Consider the following 27,359-nt stretch of genomic DNA (forward strand, 5'->3'; position numbering starts at 1 on the left):
GATGCATCCTGAACGGATTACTCTCCATTCAGAATGCAATAGGATAAAACTGATCAGTTCTTTTCGGTATAGAGCCCCTAGGATGGAACTCAGTGCCGGAAAGAAAACGCTAGTGTGAAAGTACCCTAACTCCTTCAGTGGCTAAGTTTACTATGACCCATGTACCTTTTAAGTCCTTAGGCCCCCTGCAGACGAGCGTTCTTCCCGCAGCGAGTCCGCATCGCAGCACCCGGCCTGACCTCCCAGCACTGACGAGATTTACATAGCATTATATTGATTTTATGATGCTATGTAACCCTTAAGTTCTGGAATGTATTGGATAACACTGGCAGCATTATGTCAGTGTTATCCAATACATTCCAGAACTGTAACGCTAGGTTCACACCTGAGCGTTTTACAGCGCGTTCCTACGCGCTGTAAAACGCTCAACAGGCAAGAACCAATGCTTCCCTATGGGCAGGGTTCTCACCCGAGCGTTTTACAGCGCGTACGAACGCGCTGTAAAACGCCCTACGCCGCAAGAAGTACAGGAGCTTCTTTGGGGCGTAGTGTCGCGCGTTCCCATACATAGACTTCCGGGAACAATGGGCGTTCGCTTACTTCCAGAGCTGCGTATGTGAGACGCCCGGATAATCGCGCATACAGAGCGCTCAGGTCAGTACGCTCAGGTCTGAACCCAGCGTTAGTGTTACATAGCATCATAAATCAATATAATGCTATGTGACACCGGCAGCGCTGGGGGTCTACAAAACTAGAGGATCTGTATTCAGCTGGGGAGGACGCAGATACATAGAGGTCTCAACACGTGGGACGCCAATAACACTCTCATAATACAAAGAGTGAACGCAGCACCGCAATACTCACCACTGAAGGAGACATACGGAGGTAAGATTGAAAGCGCCGATACCACGTGAGACCTATCTCCGCTCCAATCCACCAGTGAGTAACCCTGCTAATATTAACAAATAGTATAAAGACCGACTAACAATACAGCGCCTCCTTCACATCTATATACTAATGAACAGTAATATATTTATGTAGCCGTGAACAGCAACATACGTCTACACTATTGAGACAATTAAGAAGGCGTAAGTTGAATTGCGATATCGCAGCCTATCGCACAATCTGAACTAGTCACAAGGCAAAAGTTTCTAATATTGATATTGGACATTGAAGACGCCATTATTGACATTGGATACATTATACTCATATACCCACTAATATCGGGATATTACTTTACAACTCCTGGACTTACAGTGATGAAGACTTCAATACAGCACAATATAACACAGGTCTATCTAAAGACAACAGACAGTACCCATAGATTGCAATATTAGGTAATGCAGTGCAATCCAAACTAAGCACAACAAATCACAGCCACCAGTGGACAATATCTGCTGTTTCTTTTAACATGTATATATTTGATACTCTATCCAGAGAGTGAAGTTTTATCAATATATTCAATACTATAATTGCGATCATTTGATTGGGTCTATATAGCTGGAGTCTCCATAGAAGAAGTGTATATAGTGTGTCACACCTTATCCATCCAAATTGGAGACCCCAACTATAGGAGACATCATAACCATCAATTTTACTACTATAATATATTTTTATTTTTTAGTTTATATCCTATTTTTAATAGAATAGATTTCAATAAATGCTTGTTGTACATAGTGGGTGCCTATCTAATTTGTGGCATTTATCTGCAGAATCCTTTCCGCCTCGTGCACTGATCACCCTATAAACCCAGCCACCTCTCTACGGTTTCCATCTGGGACCGTTTACAGGGATCAGCCCGTGAGACACAATGAACAGGTCGTTCTCTGTATGAGGGATTTGTGCAAAAAGGGCCTGGTAACAACAGTATTGTTCTGGTGCCTGGAGCGGAAAATTCTCTGTGTACGGTCATTAGCTAAGGGATGTGGAATCTGTATGTATTCCCTGTGCAGCCAAACTACATGGGGGTTGGAGACAATATATTGTAGGCAAAGTCTATCATAATAACTGCATATTCATTATAAAATATTCATTTCTATGGCATGTAATGTGTCCATCGTGTGACATTTATAATGCCGGTAGAGGGGCCTCAGGCACAAGCGAGCAAGTGCAACTGATACCTCTGTGCCCCCTAAAGATCCATCCCTGCTGCTCTTATGCAGATGAGCCCCCTCAAGTGCCAGAACGTAGATGAGACTTTAGGTTCTGCACCCCTATAGCTACAGCACTGACTGGGGCTCAACAGATATGTCCATAGAATCATATTAAAGATGACCATAGACTTCTTCCCTGTGAACAAAAGTATCGGGCCCTGAAATTGAACAGGTGTAAACTTTCTTTCCCCCAAAATCTGTTGGGGGGGGGGGGGGGGGGGGGGGGGGGAGAGAGCCAGGAAATGGCTCACAAAGTGGTCGGCCTGTGTCGCCAAAATCGACAGGTTCAGCTGATGACTTTTGTGTCGTTATTCCTACTGTGTTCTGCAAGCAAAAGATATATAGAAAAAAAAAAAGAAGTTCTAAAAAGTAAAAAAGCAAAAAATATACCTGATCTCACATAGGGAGAACATTAAACTGGACACCAAAACGTGGTGTGAAAAGGGATGGATGACATGAGCAGGTGCGACCATAAAATGAAAGGGCATGTCAGGACATACACAGCGTGGCGGCCATCAATCATACAGGATCCAGCGGTCAGCAAGTCGATGTATCTAGCAGATCATTTACCTGCACATCCTGCAGAACACATGTGCACGAGGTTACTGTTGGGAACAAATATGGTATTGAACTGCTCCTTGGCTTTCGAGTACGATGCAAAGTAGACGGCCCTGCGGAAAAAGACGAGAGGCTCGGCGACTGCAGAACAGACTGTGGGCAAACACAAGCAGCTGACGTGTGCTTGGTACCGGATCCAGCACGGAACCAGGCCAAGAGCCAGGCTTAAAGGGGCAGGGACTGGGCAATTAACAGGTATGGCTAAAATACTAATAAATGACAGGTATATTATTAGCAACAGGGCCTGTTATCCTTACGCACCATTTTGATAGTAGAGACCCCAAATCCCCTCTGTGTTAGTGTCCGATGCATTACCCCCAGTATTAAGAATCCAATATTGTGCTGCACACAGATTCACAATTTCACAAGCAGTTCTTTCATTCCGTCATAGGATATGGGGCAGAGTTCAAGGGATATCTGTTATCCATAAGCCAGTAGTGCAGTATAGGGTCGGACTGTGCACTTATAACCTACAGATAACACAAGTGGTAAGGGCAAGGCCATGGACAAGTACTGCACTCACTAGTACCAGGATCGGAAACAATGGCTTAAGCCAGGGATCAGCAACCTTCGGCACTCCAGCTGCTGTGAATCTACAACTCCCAGCATGCAAACATGCTCGGCTGGTCTTTTAACTCCTATAAAAGTGAATGGAGCATTCTGGGAGTTGTAGTTTCAGAACACCTGGAGTGCCGGAGGATGCTGATCCCTGGCTTAGGCCATGCTGGTGCTGTACAACTAAGGCCTCATGCACCCGACCGTTTTTCGGGTCCGCCTCCGAGCCGCAGTTTTTGCGGCTCGGGTGCGGACCCATTCACTTCAATTGGGCCACAAAAGAGGCGGACAGCACTCAGTTTGCTGTCCACATCCGTTGCTCCATTCCGAGGCCCCGCCAAAAAAATATAGCATGTCCTATTCTTGTCCGTTTTGCGGACAAGAATAGGCATGTCTACAATGGGCCGCCCATTCTGTTCTGCAAATTGCGGAAGGCACATGGGCGGCTTCCGTTTTTTGCGGATCCGCGGTTTGAGGACCGCAAAAAACAGAACGGTCGTGTGCATGAGGGCTTAGGCTACTTTCACACTCGCGTTTGGTGCGGATCCGTCATGGATCTGCACAAACGCATCCGTTCAGATAATACAACCGCATGCAACCGTTCAGAACGGGTCCGTTTGTATTATCTTTAACATAGCCAAAACGGATCCGTCTTGAACACCATTGAAAGTCAATGGGGGACGGATCCGTTTTCTGTTGTGCCATATTGTGTCAGTGAAAACGTGGATCTGTTTGGCTCAGTTTCGTCAGACGGACACCAAAACGCTGCAAGCAGCGTTTTTGTGTCCGCCTCAAAAACGGAATGGAGGCTGAACAGAGCCAAACTAATGCATTCTGAGCGGATCCTTATCCATTCAGAATGCATTAAGGGCAAAACTGATCCGTTTTGGACCGCTTGTGAGAGCCCTGAACGGACCTCACAAACGGAAACCAAAACGCCAGTGTGCCTAATGAGCAATAAGCAATTTCTTGCATTTCAGCTTTTCCCCATTAGGGGCAGCAATACTCAAACCAAATCATTCTCCACTTACCTGGAAGGAGCCACACCAATTAGATTAGGACCCAGTCCCGGAAAAGAGATTTTGGTCCTTCTTTTTCAAGGATGGATCTAAAAATGCAAAAATAAATGAATATAACTGGAAGATACTATGGTATTTCCTTGTATAGTAAACTTTTATGGGAAGATTATGTTGCAATTTCCATATGACTACATGACGCTACGTACAGTATACCAGGAAGCTGAGGTGTGATACAAACTTTCCCAATCACTGTCATTCTCTAAGAATAAGTGGACTTCCTACTCAGGATCTAGCCCAGAGCAGTAACCAGAAAACAGAGGCATAACGAAAATCCATAATGTGGTTTTCCACTTACCAGGTGTCATTTTTAATATTAGCGTCTTGTGGCAGAGGGGTGTCTAAGCCCCAGGGTGAAGGGGCAAGTGCTACCTCTGTGCCACATATAGCTACACCCCAGCCAGAAAACCAGCTGCCAGTATGATAACTGTACACAGGAGAGGGGATAGGACAGGTCTCAGTCCTACATGCACACTCAGTATCTTCACAAGGAGACTTGAGACATGTTTTCAGTAGGAAAGGATCAGAGTCCAGTGGTTGGGTCTCGAGTTAGGCCTCATTCACACATACGTGAATTTTCACAGACCATGGTCCGTGAAAACCTGTCCTGTCCACGAGCGCACAGCGTCATTGGTTGCTATGACGCCGTGCGCGTCATGCCGCCGCCGCTGTACAGTAATACATTCGTATAGATCATACGAGTATATTACTGTACAGCAGCGGCGGCACGAAATGCACCGCATCATAGTAACCAATGACGCCGTGCGCTCGGAAGGACAGGTTTTCACGGACCGTGGTCAGTGAAAATCCATGTATGTGTGATTGAGGCCTTAGTCTCGCCTAAACAACGGGTGGGGGTGAAGGGGATGCCCTTTGCTACTTAGATGGGAAGCCCTACTATAAAAGGTCCCTGGAGCACTAATTACTACTCTCGGTGCTCCATAGCTCCTGTAGTCCACACCGGGATCACAGCCATTAGCCTGCCAGTCAAAACTCCTAAATTACAGACTATAAAGGGTAATGGTCGCCAACTGACTAATGCTGAAACATCTCAATGTGAACGGCTGGCTATGGAACCGTGATACCATGCTGAATAGGCCCCCCGTATCAGATTGGCACACAGTACTGCTACCTGCCAAGAATGAATAGAAGGTGGCGGTGATGGAGGAGTTCTCCATGTCTGCTTAATGAACTACCGTAATAATTATTTCAGTCTGTGGCAATATCTCTGCATTATTCTGGGAAAACAGGTCACAGCACGTTACTGTGATTCAGCAGAATACTGGATAGGGAAGTCGGCATACGTGACAGGTGGCAATACTAAACATGAAATGCTGGCTTCAGTCCATGCTTCAAATTGGTAAGACAAGACTCAGTGGTGCGATGTGCTGCAGCGAAGGCAATTCAGTTTTTTGCTGCAGTCGGATACAGAATTCTGGCCCATTTAGCTCAGCAAATATCCCCATTATCTTCTTACTTGCATTACAATAGTCAGACTACATCAGTGATTTCAAACCTATGTCTCTCCAGCTGTTCCTAAACTACAACTCCCAGCATGTCTTGAATGCAGCGGGCATCACTAATGGCTAACCAATTTTTAGTTAAGGTGTCTGAAACGCTCCCAAAGTAATGACCTTTCCTCCTCTACTTACTTCTAGATTTTGTAAACATTTTGAAGGCTGGTAATTTTATAAAAAAAAGTATTGTTTATCTAAATGGTTACTCCGAGAAGGTGGAGGGGGTCTACTCTTCCACCCTATGGTGTCTCAGGCAGAGAAGCTGCAGTGAATTCACAGCAGTTCTGTCATTAAAGGGGTTATCCAGGAAATGATAACGATGACCTATTCTCAGGATTGGTTATCATTATCACATTGGCGGGGATCTGCGGACTAACAGCAGCTTACCAAGCACTGCGCCGTATATAGTACAGTGGCTGTGCTTGGTATTGCAGCTCAGCCCCATTCATTTCAATGGGGCTGAGATGCAACTAGGTCATGTGACCCAGGTACTGTGACATCACATGGCCTAGGAAGAGGTTGCCGCTCTCACTGGATGCCTGACCTCTTCTAACAGCTGGTCGGCGGGAGATGGACCCCCACCAATCTGATATTGATGACCTATCCAAAGGATGCGCCACCAATATCATTTCCAGGACAACCCCTTCAAGCTGCTCCAGGCACGTGACTGATAGTTGCGTGGAGCTACTGCAGTCCTACAACCACCGCCGCAGGGCATACAAACCATGGCAGGTTCCCCTACTTTCTGGAGGCCAGCCATGCCATTATTCTTCCGATTTAGATTGCTCTGCCATTCTGCATTATGAACGTGTACCTTGTAAACCTGTTTACCTGATAAACTATTAGACTGATCCACAATAAGCCGCTCAAGCTGGTTTATTTTACAAGTGAATATATGGGGAGGAAAGCAGAACGGCAGCTGGTACTGACCGGACTCAACAAACTCCCAAGGACTTACTTGAGAACCTGCAATAAGCTGGGGGAGACGGACGTGGCGGGTCTCACGACTCCTCCTCCGCTGAGGGTCCCTAGCTGAACCTGAGGATAGTAAACTGGTTGCAGGGCGATTCTTGAGGACTGTAACCGTGTCTTGATTACTTCCAGGGGACACGTAACAATGGCACCCACTGTACCCGCACACCTGCACAAAGAAAAAAACGGATGATCAGGCGATCACAAAAATAAAAACAACATGATACTAAAGATTATACTGTAAATGTTATCATCTCCTATTCACCAATTATCTGTTACTACTTTTAGAGAGTCTGCTCCTGGGTGGCAGCCAGGTTCCTGTAGATCACTTTGCACTATTTTTGGAAGTCTTAGGCTACTTTCACACTAGCGTTTTAGGGTCTCAATACCGGAAAAAAATGCATCTGTTTTGTCCCCATTCATTGTCAATGGGGGCAAAAAACTGAATGGAATGCTCCAAAATGCATTTCGTTTCCATTCTCATACCAGACAGCAAACCGCAGCATAGTGCGGTTTGCTTTCCGTCCTGAGATGCGGAGCAAAACCGATCCGTCATGACCCACAATGCAAGTCAATGGGGACAGATCCGTTTTCTCTGACACAATAGAAAACTGATCGGTCCCCCATTGACTTTCAATGGAGTTCATGACGGATCCGTCTTGGCAATGTTAAAGATAATACAACCGGACAGACGGTTGTATTGTCAGTAACGGCAGCGTTCTTGCTGAACCCTGCCAGATCCAGTAAAAACGCTAGTGTGAAAGTAGCCTAAGCAAGGCGTTTTCAAGCGTTTCTCATAATATGGTTGTCCGATGGAGCGATATGGAACGTGAGAAAGAATTTTCACAAGGTCATAAAAATGTGTTGGGACATTGCTTACACTTCGTTGTGGGAAGAGACAAGTGAAAAGCTAAATGTTAGAACAAGCCGGAGACTTCGTGTTCCGGATCGTTGTCCTCAATGAGTTCACATTGTACTGGAAAATCACTGCACAGTCGCCTGAGGAACCAGCTGCCCCCACAAGGGGTATAAGAGTCTTTCTCCTATACAGAGATCTAGTTTTAAGAGAAAAGGTGGAACTTAGTTCCTAAGCCCCAATGCAATGTGGCCCCCACCTACCATGTAGAATATTGATGAACTTATGTGACTGGCTTCAGTTCCCACTTCTGCTCCCCTATAGCTACACCCATGGGTTATAAACCCTTCTCTACCCTCCGTTTTGGCCAATTCTGCCTTGAGCTGAAGACCTGAGTGATCTAACACAGTTAAAAGGGACTTGCTGCTTTACAACGCCACGGAAAAGACTGTGGTTGTTAGGCAGCGTACCCCTAGCAACCGGACTGTCAGACAGGACTCAAAGCTGGATTGGTACCATTCCAGAAGTGTCCTGCTGGCAGCAGTCACATCATCAAAAATACATTGAGAACCTCCTTCTTTATGGGGGAACTCCTCCTAAACATATGCACCACAGCCACTAAGGGCTCATGCACATAACCGTTGTGTGTTCGGCGGTCTGCAAATTGCGGATCCGCAAAACACAGACAACAGCTGTGTGCGTTTTGCAGAACAGAAGGGCCACCGGCCCTATCCTTGGCCGTAAAGTGGGCAATAATAGGACATGTTCTATTTTTTGGAGGAATGGACACCGAATGCACACAGAGCGATTTCCTTTTTTTGTTTGTTTTTTGGGCCCCACTAAAGTAATGGTTCTGCATACGGGCTGCAAAAAAAAAAAAAAAAAAACACTTGACACTCTGCCAGCACCAGGCCAGTTCACAGTCATCCATCCATGTTCTGCCCTCTGCCGTGTTTTCCTTGTGTCCCTTCACCTGAATGTCAAGGTTACCTGCACCGGGACGGCTGCCAGTGAACTCATTTTCCTGGAAGGAGATGTGGGAGGTTTTGCATAAACAGACGTCAATGTTGTTTTTCCTTCTGACGTGACAAGACAAGTTTCTAGAGCTATTCTGAACACAAAGTGATTTCCTGGATCTGATCCATGCGGTAACCCTGTGCAACCATCCAGACGCTTCATTCCCTATCTCCTGATAGATTGTCAGCTCTTGCGAGCAGGGCCCTCACCCCCTTGTAACTGCTGACTTGTAATGTAATATATGATCTTATACAGCGCTGTGGAATATGTTGGTGTTATATAAATAAAGAATATGATTATTATTCCATAGAAAATAAAAAAATAAAAAAATCAGGGGGCTTGACCTTGATGACACAGCCCCTGAAGACGCCATTCTGCATGCGGGATGCTGCTGGAAGTTAGGCAGGATTCTTACTTCTGCAGAGCCAAAAGATGAAATCTGCAGCGGGGGTCACCTCATTTACAAACCCCAGTTACTGTATGTGCGATATTGGACACAGCCTATGGCCAAGAGTGGTGCCATTTCCAAGGTGGGGGGAGGGGGGGGGGGAGGCAGTCCCGTGCAACCCCTGCCTTTCACACGGTATAAAGTAGTGATTTGTTGGACGTGACCCGCCCTTTGTAGAAGAGAAGCGTGTCAGGAGTCTTGGGAGTGTTACCCCAGCCTTCGTTTCACACTTTCCGCAACTTCCCTGAAACAAGGAAATAACTGACCTGAGCCCCGAACAAACAGCCGCTCCCTGCTCCATAGAAAACAATGGCAACCTGTATGGTTTAATGTCACTCTGTGATGCCAGACAGGTGACGTTACAGAAGCCACATATCGCCTGCCTCACAAGGCGAATGTCTTTCTACTATCCCGTCCTCGGTGACATTAGCCACTGAATCACATTGCGGGTCATGAGAAGCCCTTATATGACCCCCTGGCACATGGTCACCGCACGACCACACTCCTGACAGCTGACGGTATCACATGCATCTGTCTATTTAGATCTACATTGTCATCTTCTCCAGAGAAACCTTTAATGTAGTTTATTCCTAAATGTTTCAAGTTCATTTATTAACAAACACTTGCCTTAGTCTTACACTCCAGTCACATCCAGAGCTGCATTCAAACATTCTGCTGCTTCCACTGCAATCAGACAGCAGTCTCCAGTATATATATATACATACATATGTAATGACCTAGTGGCTTTGCAACCATCAACCAAGCACCAGTGATGCCTTGTCACAGGAAGCCAGCTGATTTGCAGATGCAGCTCTGGATGTGAATGGAGAAGGACACACTGCAGTAAGCATAAGATCGAGTTAAGCAAATGGTTTACAAAACTGCCCAACATTAGTGTGTGAAATGTAAAATGATCAACCACGTCCTGAGGAAGCCGGGGCTGGGAGATGTTCCATTACCGGCATCCCACCCGCTTTCCAAATTTGCAAGTGAAATAAGCAGCAGGGGCTTTTTAAGCTTAAAAGCATTCTCTGGCATCGTCCTGTCACCACGGGCACGGCTCGGGCTATTACCATCTGCATCGGCACACTGCCCAGCCAGACCGAGCCTCCGACGTGACATCCTGCAGCACAGACAAAACCCGGCCTGGCTCAGTGCAATCCTCTCTAGAGCGCCCGACACAGCAAAAAGAGCATGGTGGGAGTTGTAGTAGCAGCAGAAAAATCTAACTGTGCCTGTAGACACCTTTCGGGAGCCTTCACACGCCGCAGAAAACTTCTGCAACTGAAAATCAGATCCATTCTAAATGGCGGTTGTTTTGGCAGGAAGCACATGGATTCCGGCAACCACCATTCACATGAATGTAGGGCTGCAGATAATTTTAGTAATCAAGTATTCCACCGATTAATCGAGTACTCTAATAAGAAAAAGCTAATTAAAAGTAACTTTTTCTATAAAAACTCATCAGCTCTCCTGCCATCAGTTCCCCCCTCCAGTCCCACCAGTTCCCCCCTCCAGTGCCATCAGCCCCACCAGTTCCCCCCTCCAGTGCCATCAGCCCCACCAGTTCCCCCCTCCAGTGCCATTAGCCCCACCAGTTCCCCCCTCCAGTGCCATTAGCCCCACCAGTTCCCCCCTCCAGTGCCATCAGTTCTCCCTCCAATGCAATTAGTTCCTCCAACAGTGCCACCAGTTCCCCCTCCAATGCCACTAGCTCCTCCCCCAAAGTCACCAGCTCCCCCCAGTGCCACTATCTTCCCCATGTCATCAGTTGCTCCCCCTCCCATGCCACCAGCTACCCCCAGTGCGATGAACTCCCCCCACTCCCCCTCCTAGCCAACAATGCCGAGCCGCAGCGCCAGTGAACTAAAATACTTCCCTTTCCTGTAGGGGCGCTGCCGACACTCCAGAGATCTTCCATCCTCTTCCTCACGTGCTGCACTGGGATCTGAAGTCACACAGCATCAGGTCATAGTGCGTGCTTACGTGCACTGTGTCCTGACGATGTGTGTACGTCAGAATCCAGTGCAGCGCTGTGCGGGCAGATGGGTGACCATGGAGCGAAAGTAATAGCAAGCTCTTTATGCACACACCATGGTCACGTGGCACAAAACTAATCATTGATGCAAAAAATTTGCATAGAGGATTTTTTTGTGTCGAGTTAATCGATTAATTCAAGTAATCGTTTCCGCCCTACATGAATGGAACTAATTCTCAGTCCCAGAAGTTTTCTGCAAATAAAAAAAAAAAATCTGCTGCATGAGAGGGCACCTTTATAGTCGGATGTGTTGCCAATGGCAACTGCAAAGTCATCATTCCAGTACAGTTTGGTTGCCATAGGCAACCCCTTTCCTGCGCAGGTTACAATGTAACACTGACAGGTCAGTAGTAAGATTTACCTTTGTGTATTATGCAGGTCTTAAAGCTCAATCACCTCCATGCAGGGACAGATTAAAGGGGCTGTCCTATGAAAAATATTTCAACTGTTTTCAAACTAGCTCCTCGATCTGAATACTTTTGTAATTGCACATAATTTAAAATTTAGTATATTCAATAAAATCTATCTTTATAGCGCCACCTGCTGTTTCTTCTTTTTCTTATTTCTTTGACCTGCTCACTGAGAAGGCCGCACATGCTCAGTTTCATCCAACTGCCTCCTGAGCTGTGATAGGGAGAGCTGAGACACGCCCCCCTGAGCTGCAGCAGATTGGACACTCCCCTGAGCTGCCAGCTTGATATAAATCTAGCAGAGCAATGAATGGGGAGATCTCTGGATCCATGTGAGGTACAGGGCTGGTTCTAGCTTTGTTAGAAAGGTGTTATGTACTATATGATGTCTAATTTTCATTTACATTAGTCACGGGATAACCCCTTTAAGGTCTATGGAAGGCACCTGGCAAAATTTATAAGGGCAATTTACATGGGCCCTTTTTCTTCCCATCTCCGCCAAGGAGACTGCCTTAGTCAGGAATCCTGTGTGACAAGTCTGTCTAGTAAAAATATGACTCCCCCTCTCCTACTCGCCATACAGTGCTGCAATACAGTGACAGTCATACAGTGCAAGCACAGTGACATCATTATAAAGTAAGCCAAGCAGCCAATCAGATTACGGGAGCTTGTCAGGACTCAAGACACATGGAAGAAAAACTGGAACTGGACTGAGCCAAGGAATGGGACAGCAAACAAAAGCTATACGCTCGTGTTCGGAAGGGAAACAGTACCAGTAAGGAGGCACCATTATGATTTTTGCTCTGGAGCCTCATCATTCATATACAGCAGCATGAGTAATCTCCCTGTTCTTTTAATATGCCAAGTCACACTGGTAATGACCTTATGGACAAATGAGTCCCTCAGGCCCAATCCTCTTAACGCTGGATAATAAATATTTCATTGGAAGGAAATGAAACACAGAAGAAAAAGAGCCAATTACGAGAACTAATGAGAAGCATATCATACATAGAATAAATTACCCTCTCTTTAGCCACTTCTTAGTTTTAACCGTTTTTGGAAAAGCTGGGTGGCAACCAATATAGAGCTTTCTCAGACTCTTCATTATCACGTTAGACATAGGCAAATATACCATTCAGGACTTTAGAGAAACTAGGTGCCCTAGTGATGCGGGCTGTACTGGTGACTACCCCCCCCCCCCCCCCCCCCCCCCGCCCCCCCGCCAATGCACATACAGCTCAGGTGTGAACAGGTGCCATTACCGATTAATAACCCGCTATCCACACTGTGGCGACTCCGATTCTGCCCTGGTTTTCTGTTATCACCATGTCTCTTTAAGGGACAATGCCCAAGTGTGCACAAAGTTCACTTCTCACAAGCTGCGGAGACATGATGCAACATTGCACCAGCTCGCTGCCGGTGTACTCAGCGAGACACTCCTGTCCTGACACGGAGAAGGAGGAGAAGAGCAGATGGGAATACGCCTTTTTGGTCTCCCAGATGCCCCTTAGTGCCATTTCTGGAATGGGAGAAACCAGTCTAGTTTTCTCCACCAGATAAACTACATACAGTAGTTCCATTATACAAGCCGAAAAAGAGAAAAAGAATACCGAGATAAGAGCCGCACATCTAAAAAGTATCAAATGTATTGAAAACGACAGACACAAATTAAAATCATTGCATGCAATAAATCATGGCTGTGTGGAGCAAATAAGTACCACACGCCACCCTGACTCTACCACAAGACCATAAGCACAATCCCACATAGGTAAGCAATAAGTAAGATTCAGTTAAAGTGCATGAAATCCATCAACATGAATGATGTAAGTATAATACTTATCATGGAAATAGCATGGTGGGAGTATGCGTGGTGGACAGGGAAGAAAGCCCAAGGCGTATCGCCAGGCTCTGCTGGCTTCCTCAGGGGTATGTCCATTATACAGTGTTGTGGATGCTGACGGCATCTCATGAGTGATAACGAGTTAGAAATGTGTAGTTCATAAATAGACAGAAGATGAGGACTGCGACACAGAGACGGCCATGTTACACCTGGCACTACGGGTGACCTGGAATTTTCACCAAAAACAAGAGGCTAGGAGGAGGGAGAAGACTATGCCCCATAGATATGAACATGACAGGCAAAGGAGAGGGTGGGCACGAGGGAAAAATAGCATTACCCTCCCATGTGTACTACTTCATTTCCTCTGCCAGCTCTTTACCCAGCTGCTGCATGACAGGGGCTCGTCAGCCATTTTACGCGTTCTAGACCACTCATATCGCGTTTTTGCGCAGTCCCCACTTTTTAAACAGTATCTTTATTGTATATGTCCCACGTAGAGAAGCTGAAAAAAATGAGTTTATAATGATATGCTAATTAGGTCTGGCAAGTTATGGTCGAAAGTGCCCAGGCCCCTTGCCAATGTGCCCACCTAACCACTCCACTTTGGCGGCGGACGGTGCGGGAGCGAGATCTCAGAGGCAGAGGAGGATGGCAAAACAAAGTGGCCATCTTAATCAGTGCCTGTCAAAAGAACAATAGCGCTGTCAAACCCTTATCCTAATTCTACTAATCCACTATTATACCTGCAGATAACATCCTCCCCTCACAGCAGCAGTAAACTGACGATTGGTTCTCCATTTATACAGGAGATCTGATTTACGCTGACCACTACAAAACGACAGTATTATGTATTACATTTTCAATGGTACAGTATAGGGCTGAAACGATTACTCGATTGAATCGAGTAATTCGACACAAAAAAATCCTCAATGCAAATTTTTTGCAACGAGGACTCGTTTGTGTCATGTGACCACGGAGCGGGAGTGAAGCTTGTCACTCACCACTCCGTGGCCCCCCGACACATCAGCGCACATACAGTATCAGCGCCACTCCTGGAGGCCAATCACAGTGCTTCTAGCGCAAGAGCAATGCAGATGGGAGCTCTTTTGCTATTGGCGTATATTTGCAAAGGGTGATTGGCCGGTAACGGATGATGGGCGGGGCTCTGGGCAAAGCTGTGCGCTGCCTGTATATTGTCGCAGCTTCCGGTAAACACCATTACGGAACAAATGTCAGTGTAATAGGTTCTGTGTACGGCGTTGTGTGTGGACTCCGCACGTCTCTCATTTTCGTGGCCCAGTAGTTGTTTGTAAGGGCAGTGGTGGGCTCCTACTGTGCTGTGGAGGGCTCACAATTCATTGTAGAGTTGGGGAAGTTCTGTGTCTGGATGTGTGCGCTGTGTTGGTCCTTGTGACCGGACTGTACGGAGGAAGGAAGGGCTGACCGCCTTACTGCTTCGTGGCGGGCACAGGCGACAGTGGTCTGCCTGTGAGCAGTGTAGTTATAGGAGGGCTGCCCCCTGTGAGTGTGGCTGGTACCTTAGTGAGGAGAGTTGGTATATCCTGAAGGGCCAGTGGTGTCCATGTGGCAGGGGGTCTGGCAGGACATGGCTTTGAGGGGGAAGGGAACCCCATCCATGTTGTTTGGGAAGGCCAGGACATGAGTGGTGTTCATTGGTCTTTGTTAGAATTGTGACACTGGTTGCGGTGGTCTGCATTGTGGCTGGCAGTAGAGAGAGTGGCGGTGGTCTGCATTGTGGCTGGCAGTAGAGAGAGAGTGACGGTGGTCTGCATTGTGGCTGGCAGTAGAGAGAGTGGCGGTGGTCTGCATTGTGGCTGGCAGTAGAGAGAGTGGCGGTGGTCTGCATTGTGGCTGGCAGTAGAGAGAGTGGCGGTGGTCTGCATTGTGGCTGGCAGTAGAGAATGTGGCGGTGGAGTGTGCAGCATATTTTGTCCAGATCTCTATTACAATCAATAGGCATCCAACTATGACAGATGCAGCCAGTGAACAGGCTGCCGGAGTTCACAACATAATCTTAGATACACAGGCTGGGGTATAGCCGGATACAACCAGCTATATGCTCTCATTGACTATAATGTGCTCCAATGTTCCGGCATACATGCTGGGTATCGTCCAAAGCGTTTTGTTTTTTTTGTCCCAGCTTGAATGCTGTAAAAAGGCCGGACCCCATTACAGTCAATGGCTGCAGCAGCCGGCAGTATCCAGCTATACCCAATACGGTACATTCCAGCTTTTCTTCTGACAGAATGTATATTGCAGCTGTGAAAGAAGCCTTAGGGCTGTTTCACACGAGTCACGTGTGCGAGTGTGATCCTCCGTACTGGACTTGCAGGAGCGCACGGCATTATCATGATTTAGAATGCTATGTGCCTCTGCTTGACCTTATTTCTACAGAATCATACTGACAGCTTTAAGGTCAAGCAGAGACACATAGCATTCTAAATCCTGATAAAGCCGTGCGCTCCTGCAAGTCCAGAGCGGAGGATCACACTCACGGAGCGCGATTCCCGCAATGGACTCGCTCGTGTGAAACAGCCCTTATCTGTGCAATTATGTGCTATATCACTGTAAGAAATAAAAATATTGTTTTTATAAAGCAATACCTTATTTTAAGAAGGTTTTTCTCAGAGTACTCGATTAATCGTAAAAATAATCGATAGAATACTCGATTACTAAAATAATCGCTTACTGCAGCCATAGTACAGTACTGCTATAGTCAGAAAAAGAAAACCAGCCATAAATTCGTTCGAAAAATTGCTTTCTATGAATATTGAGTTTAAAGGAAAATACCCCCTTTCTGACCGAAGTGTTTTTAAAGGAGAACGAAGAGAAAGGCCCCTTTCACACGGGCGAGATTTCCGTGCGGGTGCAATGCGTGACGTGAACGCATTGCACCCGCACTGAATCCGGACCCATTCATTTCTATGGGGCTCTGCACATGAGCGGTGATTTTCACGAATCACTTGTGCGTTGTGTGAAAATCGCAGCATGCTCTATTTTGTGCGTTTTTCACGCAACGCAGGCCCCAGAGAAGTGAATGGGACTGCGTGAAAATCGCAAGCATCCGCAAACAAGTGCGGATGCGGTGCGATTTTCACGCACGGTTGCTAGGAGATGATCGGGAAAAAGGGATGAAGGGAAAATATTAGCATTCTTAATACAGAATGCATAGTACAATAGGGCTGGAGAGGTTAAAAAAAATTAATAAAATAAATTTAACTCACCTTAATCCACTTGTTCGCGCAGCCTGGCTTCTCTTCTGTCTTCTTTCTTCAGGACATGGGTAAAGGACCTGTTATGACGTCACGGCGCTCATCACATGATACATCACCACGGTAAAAGATCATGTGATGGACCATGTGATGCGCGCCGTGACGTCACCACATGTCCTTTACCCAGGTCCTGAAGAAAGAAGACAGAAGAGATGCCGGCTGCGCGAACAAGTGGATTAAGGGGAGTTAGATTATTTTTTTTTAACCCCTCCAGCCCTATTGTACTATGCAATCTGTATTAAGACAGCTATTATTTTCCCTTATAACCATGTTCTAAGGGAAAATAATACAATCTACCCAGCACCTAACCCAAACCCGAACTTCTGTGAAGAAGTTGGGGTTTGGGTAACAAACATGTCGATTTTTCTCACGCGCGTGCAAAACGCATTACAATGTTTTGCACTCGCACGGAAAAATCGCGCATTTTCCCGCAACGCACCCGCATCTTTTCCGGGCAAAAAACATGACGCCCGTGTGAAAGAGGCCAAAAGGTATGCTTTTAGTCACTGACTGCAAGCAAAGATCTTGTAAACAGAGCAATACAAAGGTGTATTAGAAAGATGTCATAACTAGCTGGATTATCAAACCTTCTGAATTATCAGAGAATAAACTGGTCATTTTAATTCTGTTTTTTGCTGCCCAGTTTGTGACATTTTAGATGATCTTGCGGCTCCATCACCAGACGCTGGATTAGAGGCTGTGTCCGTGCACTGGATTTACAGTACTGATCAACATGATATCACTGTCGGTTATATTCTGCAGGATGGAGACCTCCGGCGGCCTCCGGGAAGGGGTGCAGCCAGCCTGTCTGCAGTCATTTCCTGGGCTTATTGGCATATCACCATCACACCCTTCCTCCTCACCCTGCGCCTAACCGCAGACCGCACAATACAATGCGCCAATGCCGGCATCACCATGCTATAATCCGCACAGGATAAACCTCGTGGGTGGCATCCCACCTCTTGTATTTCTCATGGTCTTCCACCGCACGGTGGCCCTCATGTCCCCTTAGACACCATAGCCCTGGGTGAGGCTGCAATGTCTATATAGGGTTCTCACCTAAAATGTCTAGAGAAAAACAGAGGTCATGCCCCACACCCAAATCAGGAGACAAAAGAGGAACAAAACCGGCTCTTCACGTCATTGTGTTATGGCAACATATTTTCTGAGGGTTCAGATAAGAATAAAATATACAGTCAGATACGGAATGCGCCGTCCTGCAACATTGTGTCACAGAGACTAGCGCTGCGATGAGGCTCCACGCTGGGCCCCATGATGTGCACTGGACTGCAGCTGGTATGCATTCTGATGGCGTGGAGCGATGCCCGTACTCCCAGTAAGTCAATGGAGACCAGTTAGGCCCCTTGCAGACGAGCGTGAGCGGATTAGGTCTGGATGCGTTCAGTGAAAAATGCGCAATTTCGCAAACAAGTCCATTCAGTTTTGTCTGCGATCGCCTTCCGTTTTTATCGCGCGGGTACAATGCGATTTAAGGCGTTTTGAATGCGCGTGATAAAAACTGAAGGTATACAAACAACATCTCTTAGCAACCATCTGTAAAAAAAAATGCATCGCATCCGCACGGATGCGATGCGATTTTCACGCAGCCCCATTCACTTCTATGGGGCCAGTGTTGCGTGAAAAACGCAGAATATAGAATATGCTGCGATTTTCACGCAACGCACTTATCCCAGAAGCGCAGCTCTCCAATATCTCCCCTCTCCAGCGATTCCCAACCACCGAGCAGCAAGGGTCTCCATCTCTATATACCGCTTTTGTGGATCTATGCTGTGTCAATCTTCTTTTGAAGGCACGATACATAGAGATCCTTGCTGCTTGTTGGTTGGGAATCGCTGAAGTGGAGAGAAATTGGAGAGCTGCGCTTCTGGGATAAGTGAATGAATGGATGGCTAGCGGTTTGCAATGAAGGTCCAGATAGGGGTTACCAGTTGTGGGGGGGGGGGGGGGTTGTCCCTGACAGTCTGTCACTGGCAGCTCTGATTGCATAAGTCTCAGACTGTGCAGAAACACTCCTTCTACTGGTAACACCCAGCTGGACCTTTACTGCAAACTGATGCCAATTCATTCATAACTTCTAGCAGGAATAATAAAGGAATGGCACATCACTGAGTTATCAGAACAGATGCTTACAAGTGGTTACTAAAACAGACGTGTCAGGAGAGATGACAGCTCCAGTTTTACCACCTTCATGCAGGATAAAGAAGGAATAGCAGTAACCCTCCCACTAAAAAGCTACAGGATCAGCAGGAAAAAAAATCTATTACACAGAAAGGGATCCAGAATCCCGAGTTGCAGCAGCTACCTCCGAATTTGCATGTTCCTGACCGTACGTGGACGCTGCACGTGTGACCTGAGCCATCATGGACATAATCCAGCCCCATCCACCAGGACCACAGATCAGCACAGTGCACGGCCCATTGTGAGGCAGGGGAGGTTATGTAAGCAGGAGGGGGGCCGTTATATAATCGCAGGGACACACTGTGCTCTAGAAAGATCCAGACCTTTACACTTCCTTCCCCCCACAGGCCAGGAATAGTCGCTGGATGGCTTGGTGTATGAGCTACATAATACATGTAATAAAAGGGTTTCCACTTTCCAGGCATTCTCATGTGATCTCTCCAGCTGTAGGAGGGCATGCTGGGAGTTGTAGTTCTGCAATTGTTGCAGGTCACTGTAAAGCACAGCATAAGCTGCAGAGGATACAGTTGAATCCTGGCACTCAATGCCTGGAACCAGGATAGACAAAGGTGGCAGATGGCCCCTGTGCCACGTCAGCCACTTGGGACTCCCTAAGCAGCATCTATAGCTGTCCCAGCGTCAGGTGCCAATTATAGCCCATGAACTACTGGTATACCCACCTCTGGTCTGGAAGGGGGCACATGAGGTCCTATAAATGGGCAATAAATAGATATTCTTGTCAGGATGTTTCCAGCTATTAAGGGTGCATTCACACGACTAAGTGTTTAGCGGTCCGCAAATTGCGGATCCGCAAGACATGGATACCGGCCGTGTGCGTTCCGTAATTCGCGGACCGCACATGGCCAGCGCTATATAGAGAATGCCTAAGCTTGTCCGCAGTTGCAGACAAGAATAGGACATGCTCTATCTATTTTGTGGGGCCACGGAACGGAACAACGGATGCGGACAGCACACGGTGTGCTGTCCGCATCTTTTGCGGCCCCATTGAAATGAATGGGTCTGCACCCGTTCCGCAAATTTGCAGAACGGATGCGGATCCATTTATACGGTCGTGTGAATGCATCCTAATGGAGACTATTAACTTGCTGGCTAAAGGTGACGATTAGTCAAAAAGGTCAAGCAAACGGTTCGGATGTGACCTTTTGGGACAGGATGTAGACCCATTTACATTGATGCCATGTGCTGTCCGCATCAGTATGTCCGTTCCATAGCCCCGCAAAAAAAAAATATATAGAACATGTCCTATTATTGTCCGTTTTAGGCATTGTTACAATGGGTCTGCAAAAAAAAAAAACACGGATGGCATCAGTTTTTTGGGGGCGGACCGCAAAACACATACGGTCGTGTGAATGTAGCCATACTGGGATACACAAATTATTCTCTTATGTTTCTCCCCTGACACGCCATTGTCCGTCCGTCCGTCCGTATAATGAAACGTGGCTCATAGGAGAAGACAACCCTTTGCCAATCGGTGGAGGCCCAATTTAGATACTGGCCAAAAAATTAAAGCCTTTTCTGCCGAAGCAACTTTGTTAGCAGTCGCACAGTGACCATCCGTCTGCTTCGAAGACCCATGTTCACCTCTCACATCAGTGGCACGTGGTGCTCCGGAGTGTAGTGGTGCCATGTGTCCACCCACGATACACTTTCACCACAGCAGCACGAGAACTGGTCCCAAACTGCGCAGTTTTGGCCCAAAAGCCAAGAATCATCCCTTTTTGGAACGCTGATAAATCTCCCCTTTTAACCATGACAGTAATGAGGGATATGCAAGTAGACAGCCTACGGCACACCTTATATACCCACCATGCCAGCTAACCACACATGACTTCCTTCATGAGCTACACACTGCCCATAGAGGTGAGCGAATCGCGCTTAGGATCCAACTTCGGTACCGAAGCCGACTTCTTCACAGACTTAATGAATTTTGCTTCTGCACAGCACATACATTTTAAAACTACATGCACACAAACGTATTTTGTTTCCGTGTACGTTCTGTTTTTTTTTGCGGATTGGATGAGGACCCATTCATTTCAATGGGTCCGCAAAAAAGGCAGACAGCACACGGTATGCTGTCCGCATCTGTATGTCCGTTCTGTAGCCCCGCACAACAATATAGAGAAAGTGCTATTCTTGTCCGTTTTGTGAACAAGGATAGGCATTGTTACAATGGATCCCCCCCCCAAAAAAACAAATGCAGTACGGATGCCAAAAGGACGTCATCCATATTTTTGGCGGATCAGTGTTTTCCGACCGCAAAACACATACGGTCATGTGAATGTAACCTAATGCTGTAGACAGGTCTCCGTACAGCATTAAAACAAAGTAGTGGGAACAAATCGACTTCAGATGTTGGATCCAAAGCGCGATTCGCTCACCCCTAGCTGCCGACATCCAGTTGCCATAATACCCGAGGCACAGGTGAAAAAAGTCACATTCAATTTACCACCGGCTGCTCTGATGAGATATGTCACAAGACCAAATAAGTGAGCAATAACCGTGGTGTGTGGCACACAAAGGGTTAGGAAATGCAGAACGTAGCATGGGAGGAAATTACGCCTGAGTCATGGGAAAGTAAAGAAGCATCAAAAGGATGTAAACTGAACCCACACAATGACACAACTCGCTCACGTCAGGCCATCAGCCGGCTCCTTCCAGGTTACTGGAGCACATGCTCGCCCCGTGGATGAATGAGCCGCCGGCAGCGCAATGGCCGACTTCTAGAAAAGTCACTAACTCTGGCCACAGTATAGAAGATTTAAAGGGATACTCAGACAGCAGGAGGCGCACAGGGGGTTAATCTACTCAACCCTGCCTCTCTTAGGCCTCTTGCACACAAACGTGTGCGCCCCGTGGCCGTGCTGCAATGCACGAACACCCACCGTGGGGCAGCTGCAGCGGACCCATTCACTTCAATGGGTCCGCGATCCGGCCGTTCCGCAAAAAGATAGAACATGTCCTATCTTTTTGCAGAACGGAAGTACGGGACGAAACCCCCACAGAAGCACTCTGTAGTGCTTCCGTAGGGTTCTGTTCCGTGCCGCATCTCCAGATTTGCGAACCCACTGAAGTGAATGGGTCCGCATCCGTGATCTGGAATGCACACAGAACGGTGCCCGTGTATTGCGGATCTGCAAATGCGGTCCGCAATACGGTTACGGGGAGCACACGTTCGTGTGCAATAAGCCTTAGGCCCCTTTCACACGGGCGAGTATTCCGCGCGGGTGCAATGCGCGAGTTGAACGCATTGCACCCGCACTGAATCCGGACCCATTCATTTCTTTCATTTCTATAGGGGCTGGGCACACGAGTGGTGATTTTCACGCATCACTTGTGCGTTGCGTGAAAATAGCAGCATGCTCTATATTCTGCGTTTTTCACGCAACGCAGGCCCCATAGAAGTGAATGGGGCCACGTGAAAATCGCAAGCAAGTGCGGATGCAGTGCGATTTTCACGCATGGTTGCTAGGTGACGATCGGGCTGGGGACCCGATCTGTATTATTTTCCCTTATAACATGGTTGTAAGGGAAAAGAATAGCATTCTGAATACAGAATGCAAAGTAAAATAGTGATGGAGGGGTTAAAAAATAAATAAATTATTAACTCATTAACTCACCGAGTCCACTTGATCGCGTAGTTGCAGAGCTCTGTCTTCTTCTGTAATGTTGAGCTGCCGGCTAAGGACCTGTGGTGACGTCACATCACATGATCCAATCACATTGGTCCCTCACCATGGTGATGAACTATGTGATTGGACCATGTGATGAGCACAGTGATGTCATCAAAGGTCCTATTCCTGTGCACAGCAAAGAAGAAGACAGAAGAGAAGCCGGGCTGCGCGATCAAGTGGAGTTAAATTAGTTGTTTTTTTTTAACCCCTCCAGCCTGATTGTACATAAGGGAAAATAATACAATCTACAGAACACCTAACCCAAACTTCTGTGAAGAAGTCCGGGTTTGGGTACCAAACATGCCGATTTTTCTCACGCGCGTGCAAAACGCATTACAATGTTTTGCACTCGCGCTGAAAAAATCGTGCATTTTCCCGCAACGCACCCACATCTTATCCGGGCAAAAAACATGATGCCCGTGTGAAAGAGGCCTCTTGCACACGACCATGGTTTGGTTCTGCATCAGAGACACATTTTTTGAGGCTCGGGTGCGGACCCATTCACTTCAAAGGGGCCGCAAAAGATGCGGAAAGCACTCCGTGTGCTGTCCGCATCCGTTGCTCCGTTCCGTAGCCCCGCAAAAATTATAGATCATGTCCTATTCTTGTCCGTTTTGAAGACAAGAATAGGCATTTCTATAAGGGCTCATGCACACGACCGTTGTTTTGCGGTCCATTTTTCACTGATACGTTCTTCTGTATCTGAGGTTTTTTTTTCTCTGATTTAAGTCCTCTTCTGTTTCGTTATTCCACAAAACATATCCGTATTTGATCCGTTTTTTGCGGATCGGAAACAGTAACTTATTAATCACTAAACACATGAGCAATATGGGCTGGGCACAGCATTTCTACAGTATGGATCCGCAAAATAAGGATGACATACAGATGTGTTCCGTGTGCGTTTCGTATTTTTTGTGGACCCATTGATTTGAATGGGGCCTCGGACCGTGATTTGCGGACAATAATAGGACATGCACTACTTTTTTGCAGAACAGAAATATGGAAACGGAATGCACACGGAGTACATTCCATTGTTTTTGCGGACCAATTGAAGTGAATGGTTCCGCATATGGTCCGCAAAAAATCCCCGGAACAGAAGTGGAAAGAAAATACGTTCATGTGCATGAGCCCTAAGGCCTCATGCACACAAACGTATGTTGTTTCCGTGTCCGTTCCGTATTTTTTGCGGATAGGATGCAGACACATTCATTTCAATCGGTCCGCAGAAAATGCGGACAGCACACCATGTGCTATCCGCATCCATGTGTCCGTTCCGTAGCCCCAAAAAAAAAAAAAAAAAAAAATGGAAAATATGTCCTATTCTTGTCCATGTTAGGCATAGTTACAATGGATCCGCAAAAAAAAAAAACGGATGGCATATAAATGTCATCCGTTTTTTTTTTTACCACAAAACACATACGGTCGTTTGCATGCAGCCTAAGGCTACATGCACACGACTGTATGTGTTTTGCGGTCTGCAAATTGCGGATCCGCAAAAAAAAACTGATGAAATCTGTATGCCATCCGTTAGTTTTTTTTGCAGATCCATTGTAACAATGCCTAAAATGGACAAGAATAGGACATGTTCTATTATTTTTTGCGGGGCTACGAAATGGACATACCGATGCGGACAGCACACGGTGAATGGGTCTGCATCCTATCCGCAAAAAAAACAAAAACGGAACAGACACAGAAACAAACAACGTTTGTGTGCATGTAGCCTAATGGTTTCCCTCCAGGAGGTCAATTTAAAGGGATTCTTCACCGCGGCTGTTCCCGGGCACATGACTGGAGGTAAACAGGCTGCCTGTCCTGGGACACGTCCTATATGGATACACACAGAGCGCATGGGTGAACGCAGTGATACAAATGTCAGACCGGACTATTTCATTGCCCAGTGCCCCCATCACATCACCAGCCGCAGTAACTGCACCTCTTTACCCAATGGCTTTACCAGTAACCTTCAGACACAAGACTAGTGACACCCCAACATGACCAGTGACAATGTGGCCGACCCTGTCCCCCATATTGTGGCCAGAGCAGAGGCCTTTCCCCATAACAAGGCCAGCCACAATACCCCCATAATGACATACTAGACGGAGCAGCGGGTCTATGATTGCAGTCTACGGACATAGGTGACAGGGGCCTCCACCATGGGGCTCTCCGGCTATTGCAAAACCATTACTCCCAGTATGGGCATGCTGGGAGCTGTAGTTCTGCAAGAGTCGGAGACCCGCTGCTACCTAATATACTTTGAGGAAATCAGTCAGAAGCATTACTACTACTAAACCCACTTAAAATGGAGTTTAACCCATCACTACTTGACCGTTTCGATTCTAGAAACTAATCGTAACCCATGCGGCGACCAAGTGAATCATCGGGGAGAAAATCGTTTGTAGCTAAATGACAACCACCAGCAACGAGTAGCATAATAACATCCACACTGCATGGCCGCTAATAAATAGGAACCCGTCTGCGCCACGACATGGACGCAGCATCAGCAGCACTGGTAGCCCTCAGCTTAGAGGTGGCACATCCCCCGCCATGTGTCTGTAATCTCCATGTGACCTTGCCTGCAGCCACGCTTCCTTCCTGTGACTCTGGGGCTGCCCTTACGGCAAGAAGCAAGGACTGCTCCTTACAGGACAGCGGGGAAGGGGTTAAGTGGCAGAACACGTGAAGATGATGGACCTATGTAGAAACCAGGAGATGGATGCCACCTGACTGCATTACTAAGATTGCCTGGCACCGAGTCACCCAGCAGACTGCGCTGTATCCATTCAGCCATGTGCGGATATTATATCGTGCATCTGCACTACGCTTTATTATATTACACTATTCTAATAATCAGACTACTGTATATCACACTGCTATAATACACTACGCTTTATTATATTACACTATTCTAATAATCAGACTACTGTATATCACACTACTATAATACACTACGCTTTATTATATTACACTATTCTAATAATCAGACTACTGTATATCACACTACTATAATACACTACGCTTTATTATATTACACTATTCTAATAATCAGACTACTGTATATCACACTACTATAATACACTACGCTTTATTATATTACACTATTCTAATAATCACACTGCTATAATACACTACGCTTTATTATATTACACTATTCTAATAATCACACTGCTATAATACACTACGCTTTATTATATTACACTATTCTAATAATCACACTGCTATAATACACTACGCTTTATTATATTACACTATTCTAATAATCAGACTACTGTATATCACACTACTATAATACACTACGCTTTATTATATTACACTATTCTAATAATCAGACTACTGTATATCACACTACTATAATACACTACGCTTTATTATATTACACTATTCTAATAATCAGACTACTGTATATCACACTACTATAATACACTACGCTTTATTATATTACACTATTCTAATAATCACACTGCTATAATACACTACGCTTTATTATATTACACTATTCTAATAATCACACTGCTATAATACACTACGCTTTATTATATTACACTATTCTAATAATCACACTGCTATAATACACTACGCTTTATTATATTACACTATTCTAATAATCAGACTACTGTATATCACACTGCTATAATACACTACGCTTTATTATATTACACTATTCTCTATCAAATTATACTACTTTATATCACACAGCAATATTATATATGTTATGTTACATTCTATATAGTATATATTTTACACTATGCTTTATATTATACTGTGTTATATTACACTATATTTTATTATATGATATACTGTGTTACTTTACAGTATATCATGGTATATTACATTATACTATATATGCTTTATATGACCTCATACTACTTTGTATTACACTATATAATGTATAGTATAAAATATTGTATTACACTGTTTTATTGTAGTATATGATATTGCCCTATGTTATATATTAGTATGTTAGATTGTTATAGCATATACTATCTGATATTACACTATAGTATTAATACCCCTGGTCCTGTCGGATGACACCATTACTACATATACTGTATATGTAGATTATAACGGGGACTATACACCTGACTTGCTGCAGTGGAACTACAAGTCCCAGCAGGTGACAGGACATGCTGGGCGCTGTAGTTCCTGTCTGTGATGTAAGATCATGCCATACAACTTATGGTCCTAATGACGCTCTTACCCTCCGGCCAGGAGATGCATGAGGGTGTCCTTGCTCTGAGCCATGTCCCCGGCTGCTGGACGGATAGGGGCTCGGCGTCTCCGGTCAGTCCCTCATCCTCCCGCTAGCTCTCCGCTCTCTCTCTCGGCTGGCCGGTAGAAGCCGGTTTTCTCTTTACAGCCGGCTGGTGATATCACGTCAGCAGCCCCGGGGGGAGGGGAGGGGGTGTGCGGGCAGTGAGTGACGTACGATGGGGGCGTGTCTACAGAATGCTGCCGCCTGATCCATAGAGACAGAGGGGGCACGGAGGGGGCGTTGTCCGTGACGTCACCTGTAGTATTGCAGAAGTTTGCAGCATACTGTCAGAGGGGTCACGTTCCACTGATCGGGGTTTGGGGAGGCAGAAGTCACATGATCTGTCACGGCGTCTTTTACAGCCTTGGATTTATTGGGGGAAAATCCACAGTGTTTTACAGAAGCAGCAAAATAACTCATAGTGTG

General features: G+C 46.2%; 1 protein-coding gene across 1 annotated transcript in view; it reads right to left on the reverse strand.

Moving 5' to 3' along the window:
- SLC25A33 (solute carrier family 25 member 33) overlaps positions 1–27,042 on the reverse strand; it is a 31,851-nt gene extending 4,809 nt beyond the window's left edge. The window contains 5 exon segments of the mRNA XM_040430954.1: positions 2,724–2,824; positions 4,358–4,397; positions 4,400–4,434; positions 6,878–7,060; positions 26,880–27,042. Coding sequence (XP_040286888.1) covers positions 2,724–2,824; positions 4,358–4,397; positions 4,400–4,434; positions 6,878–7,060; positions 26,880–26,923 — 403 coding nt within the window. The 5' untranslated portion in view covers positions 26,924–27,042.
- Positions 27,043–27,359: the final 317 nt, after the last annotated feature.

This window comes from Bufo bufo, chromosome 1 (genome assembly GCF_905171765.1).
Source record: "Bufo bufo chromosome 1, aBufBuf1.1, whole genome shotgun sequence".
Lineage (NCBI taxonomy): Eukaryota > Metazoa > Chordata > Amphibia > Anura > Bufonidae > Bufo > Bufo bufo.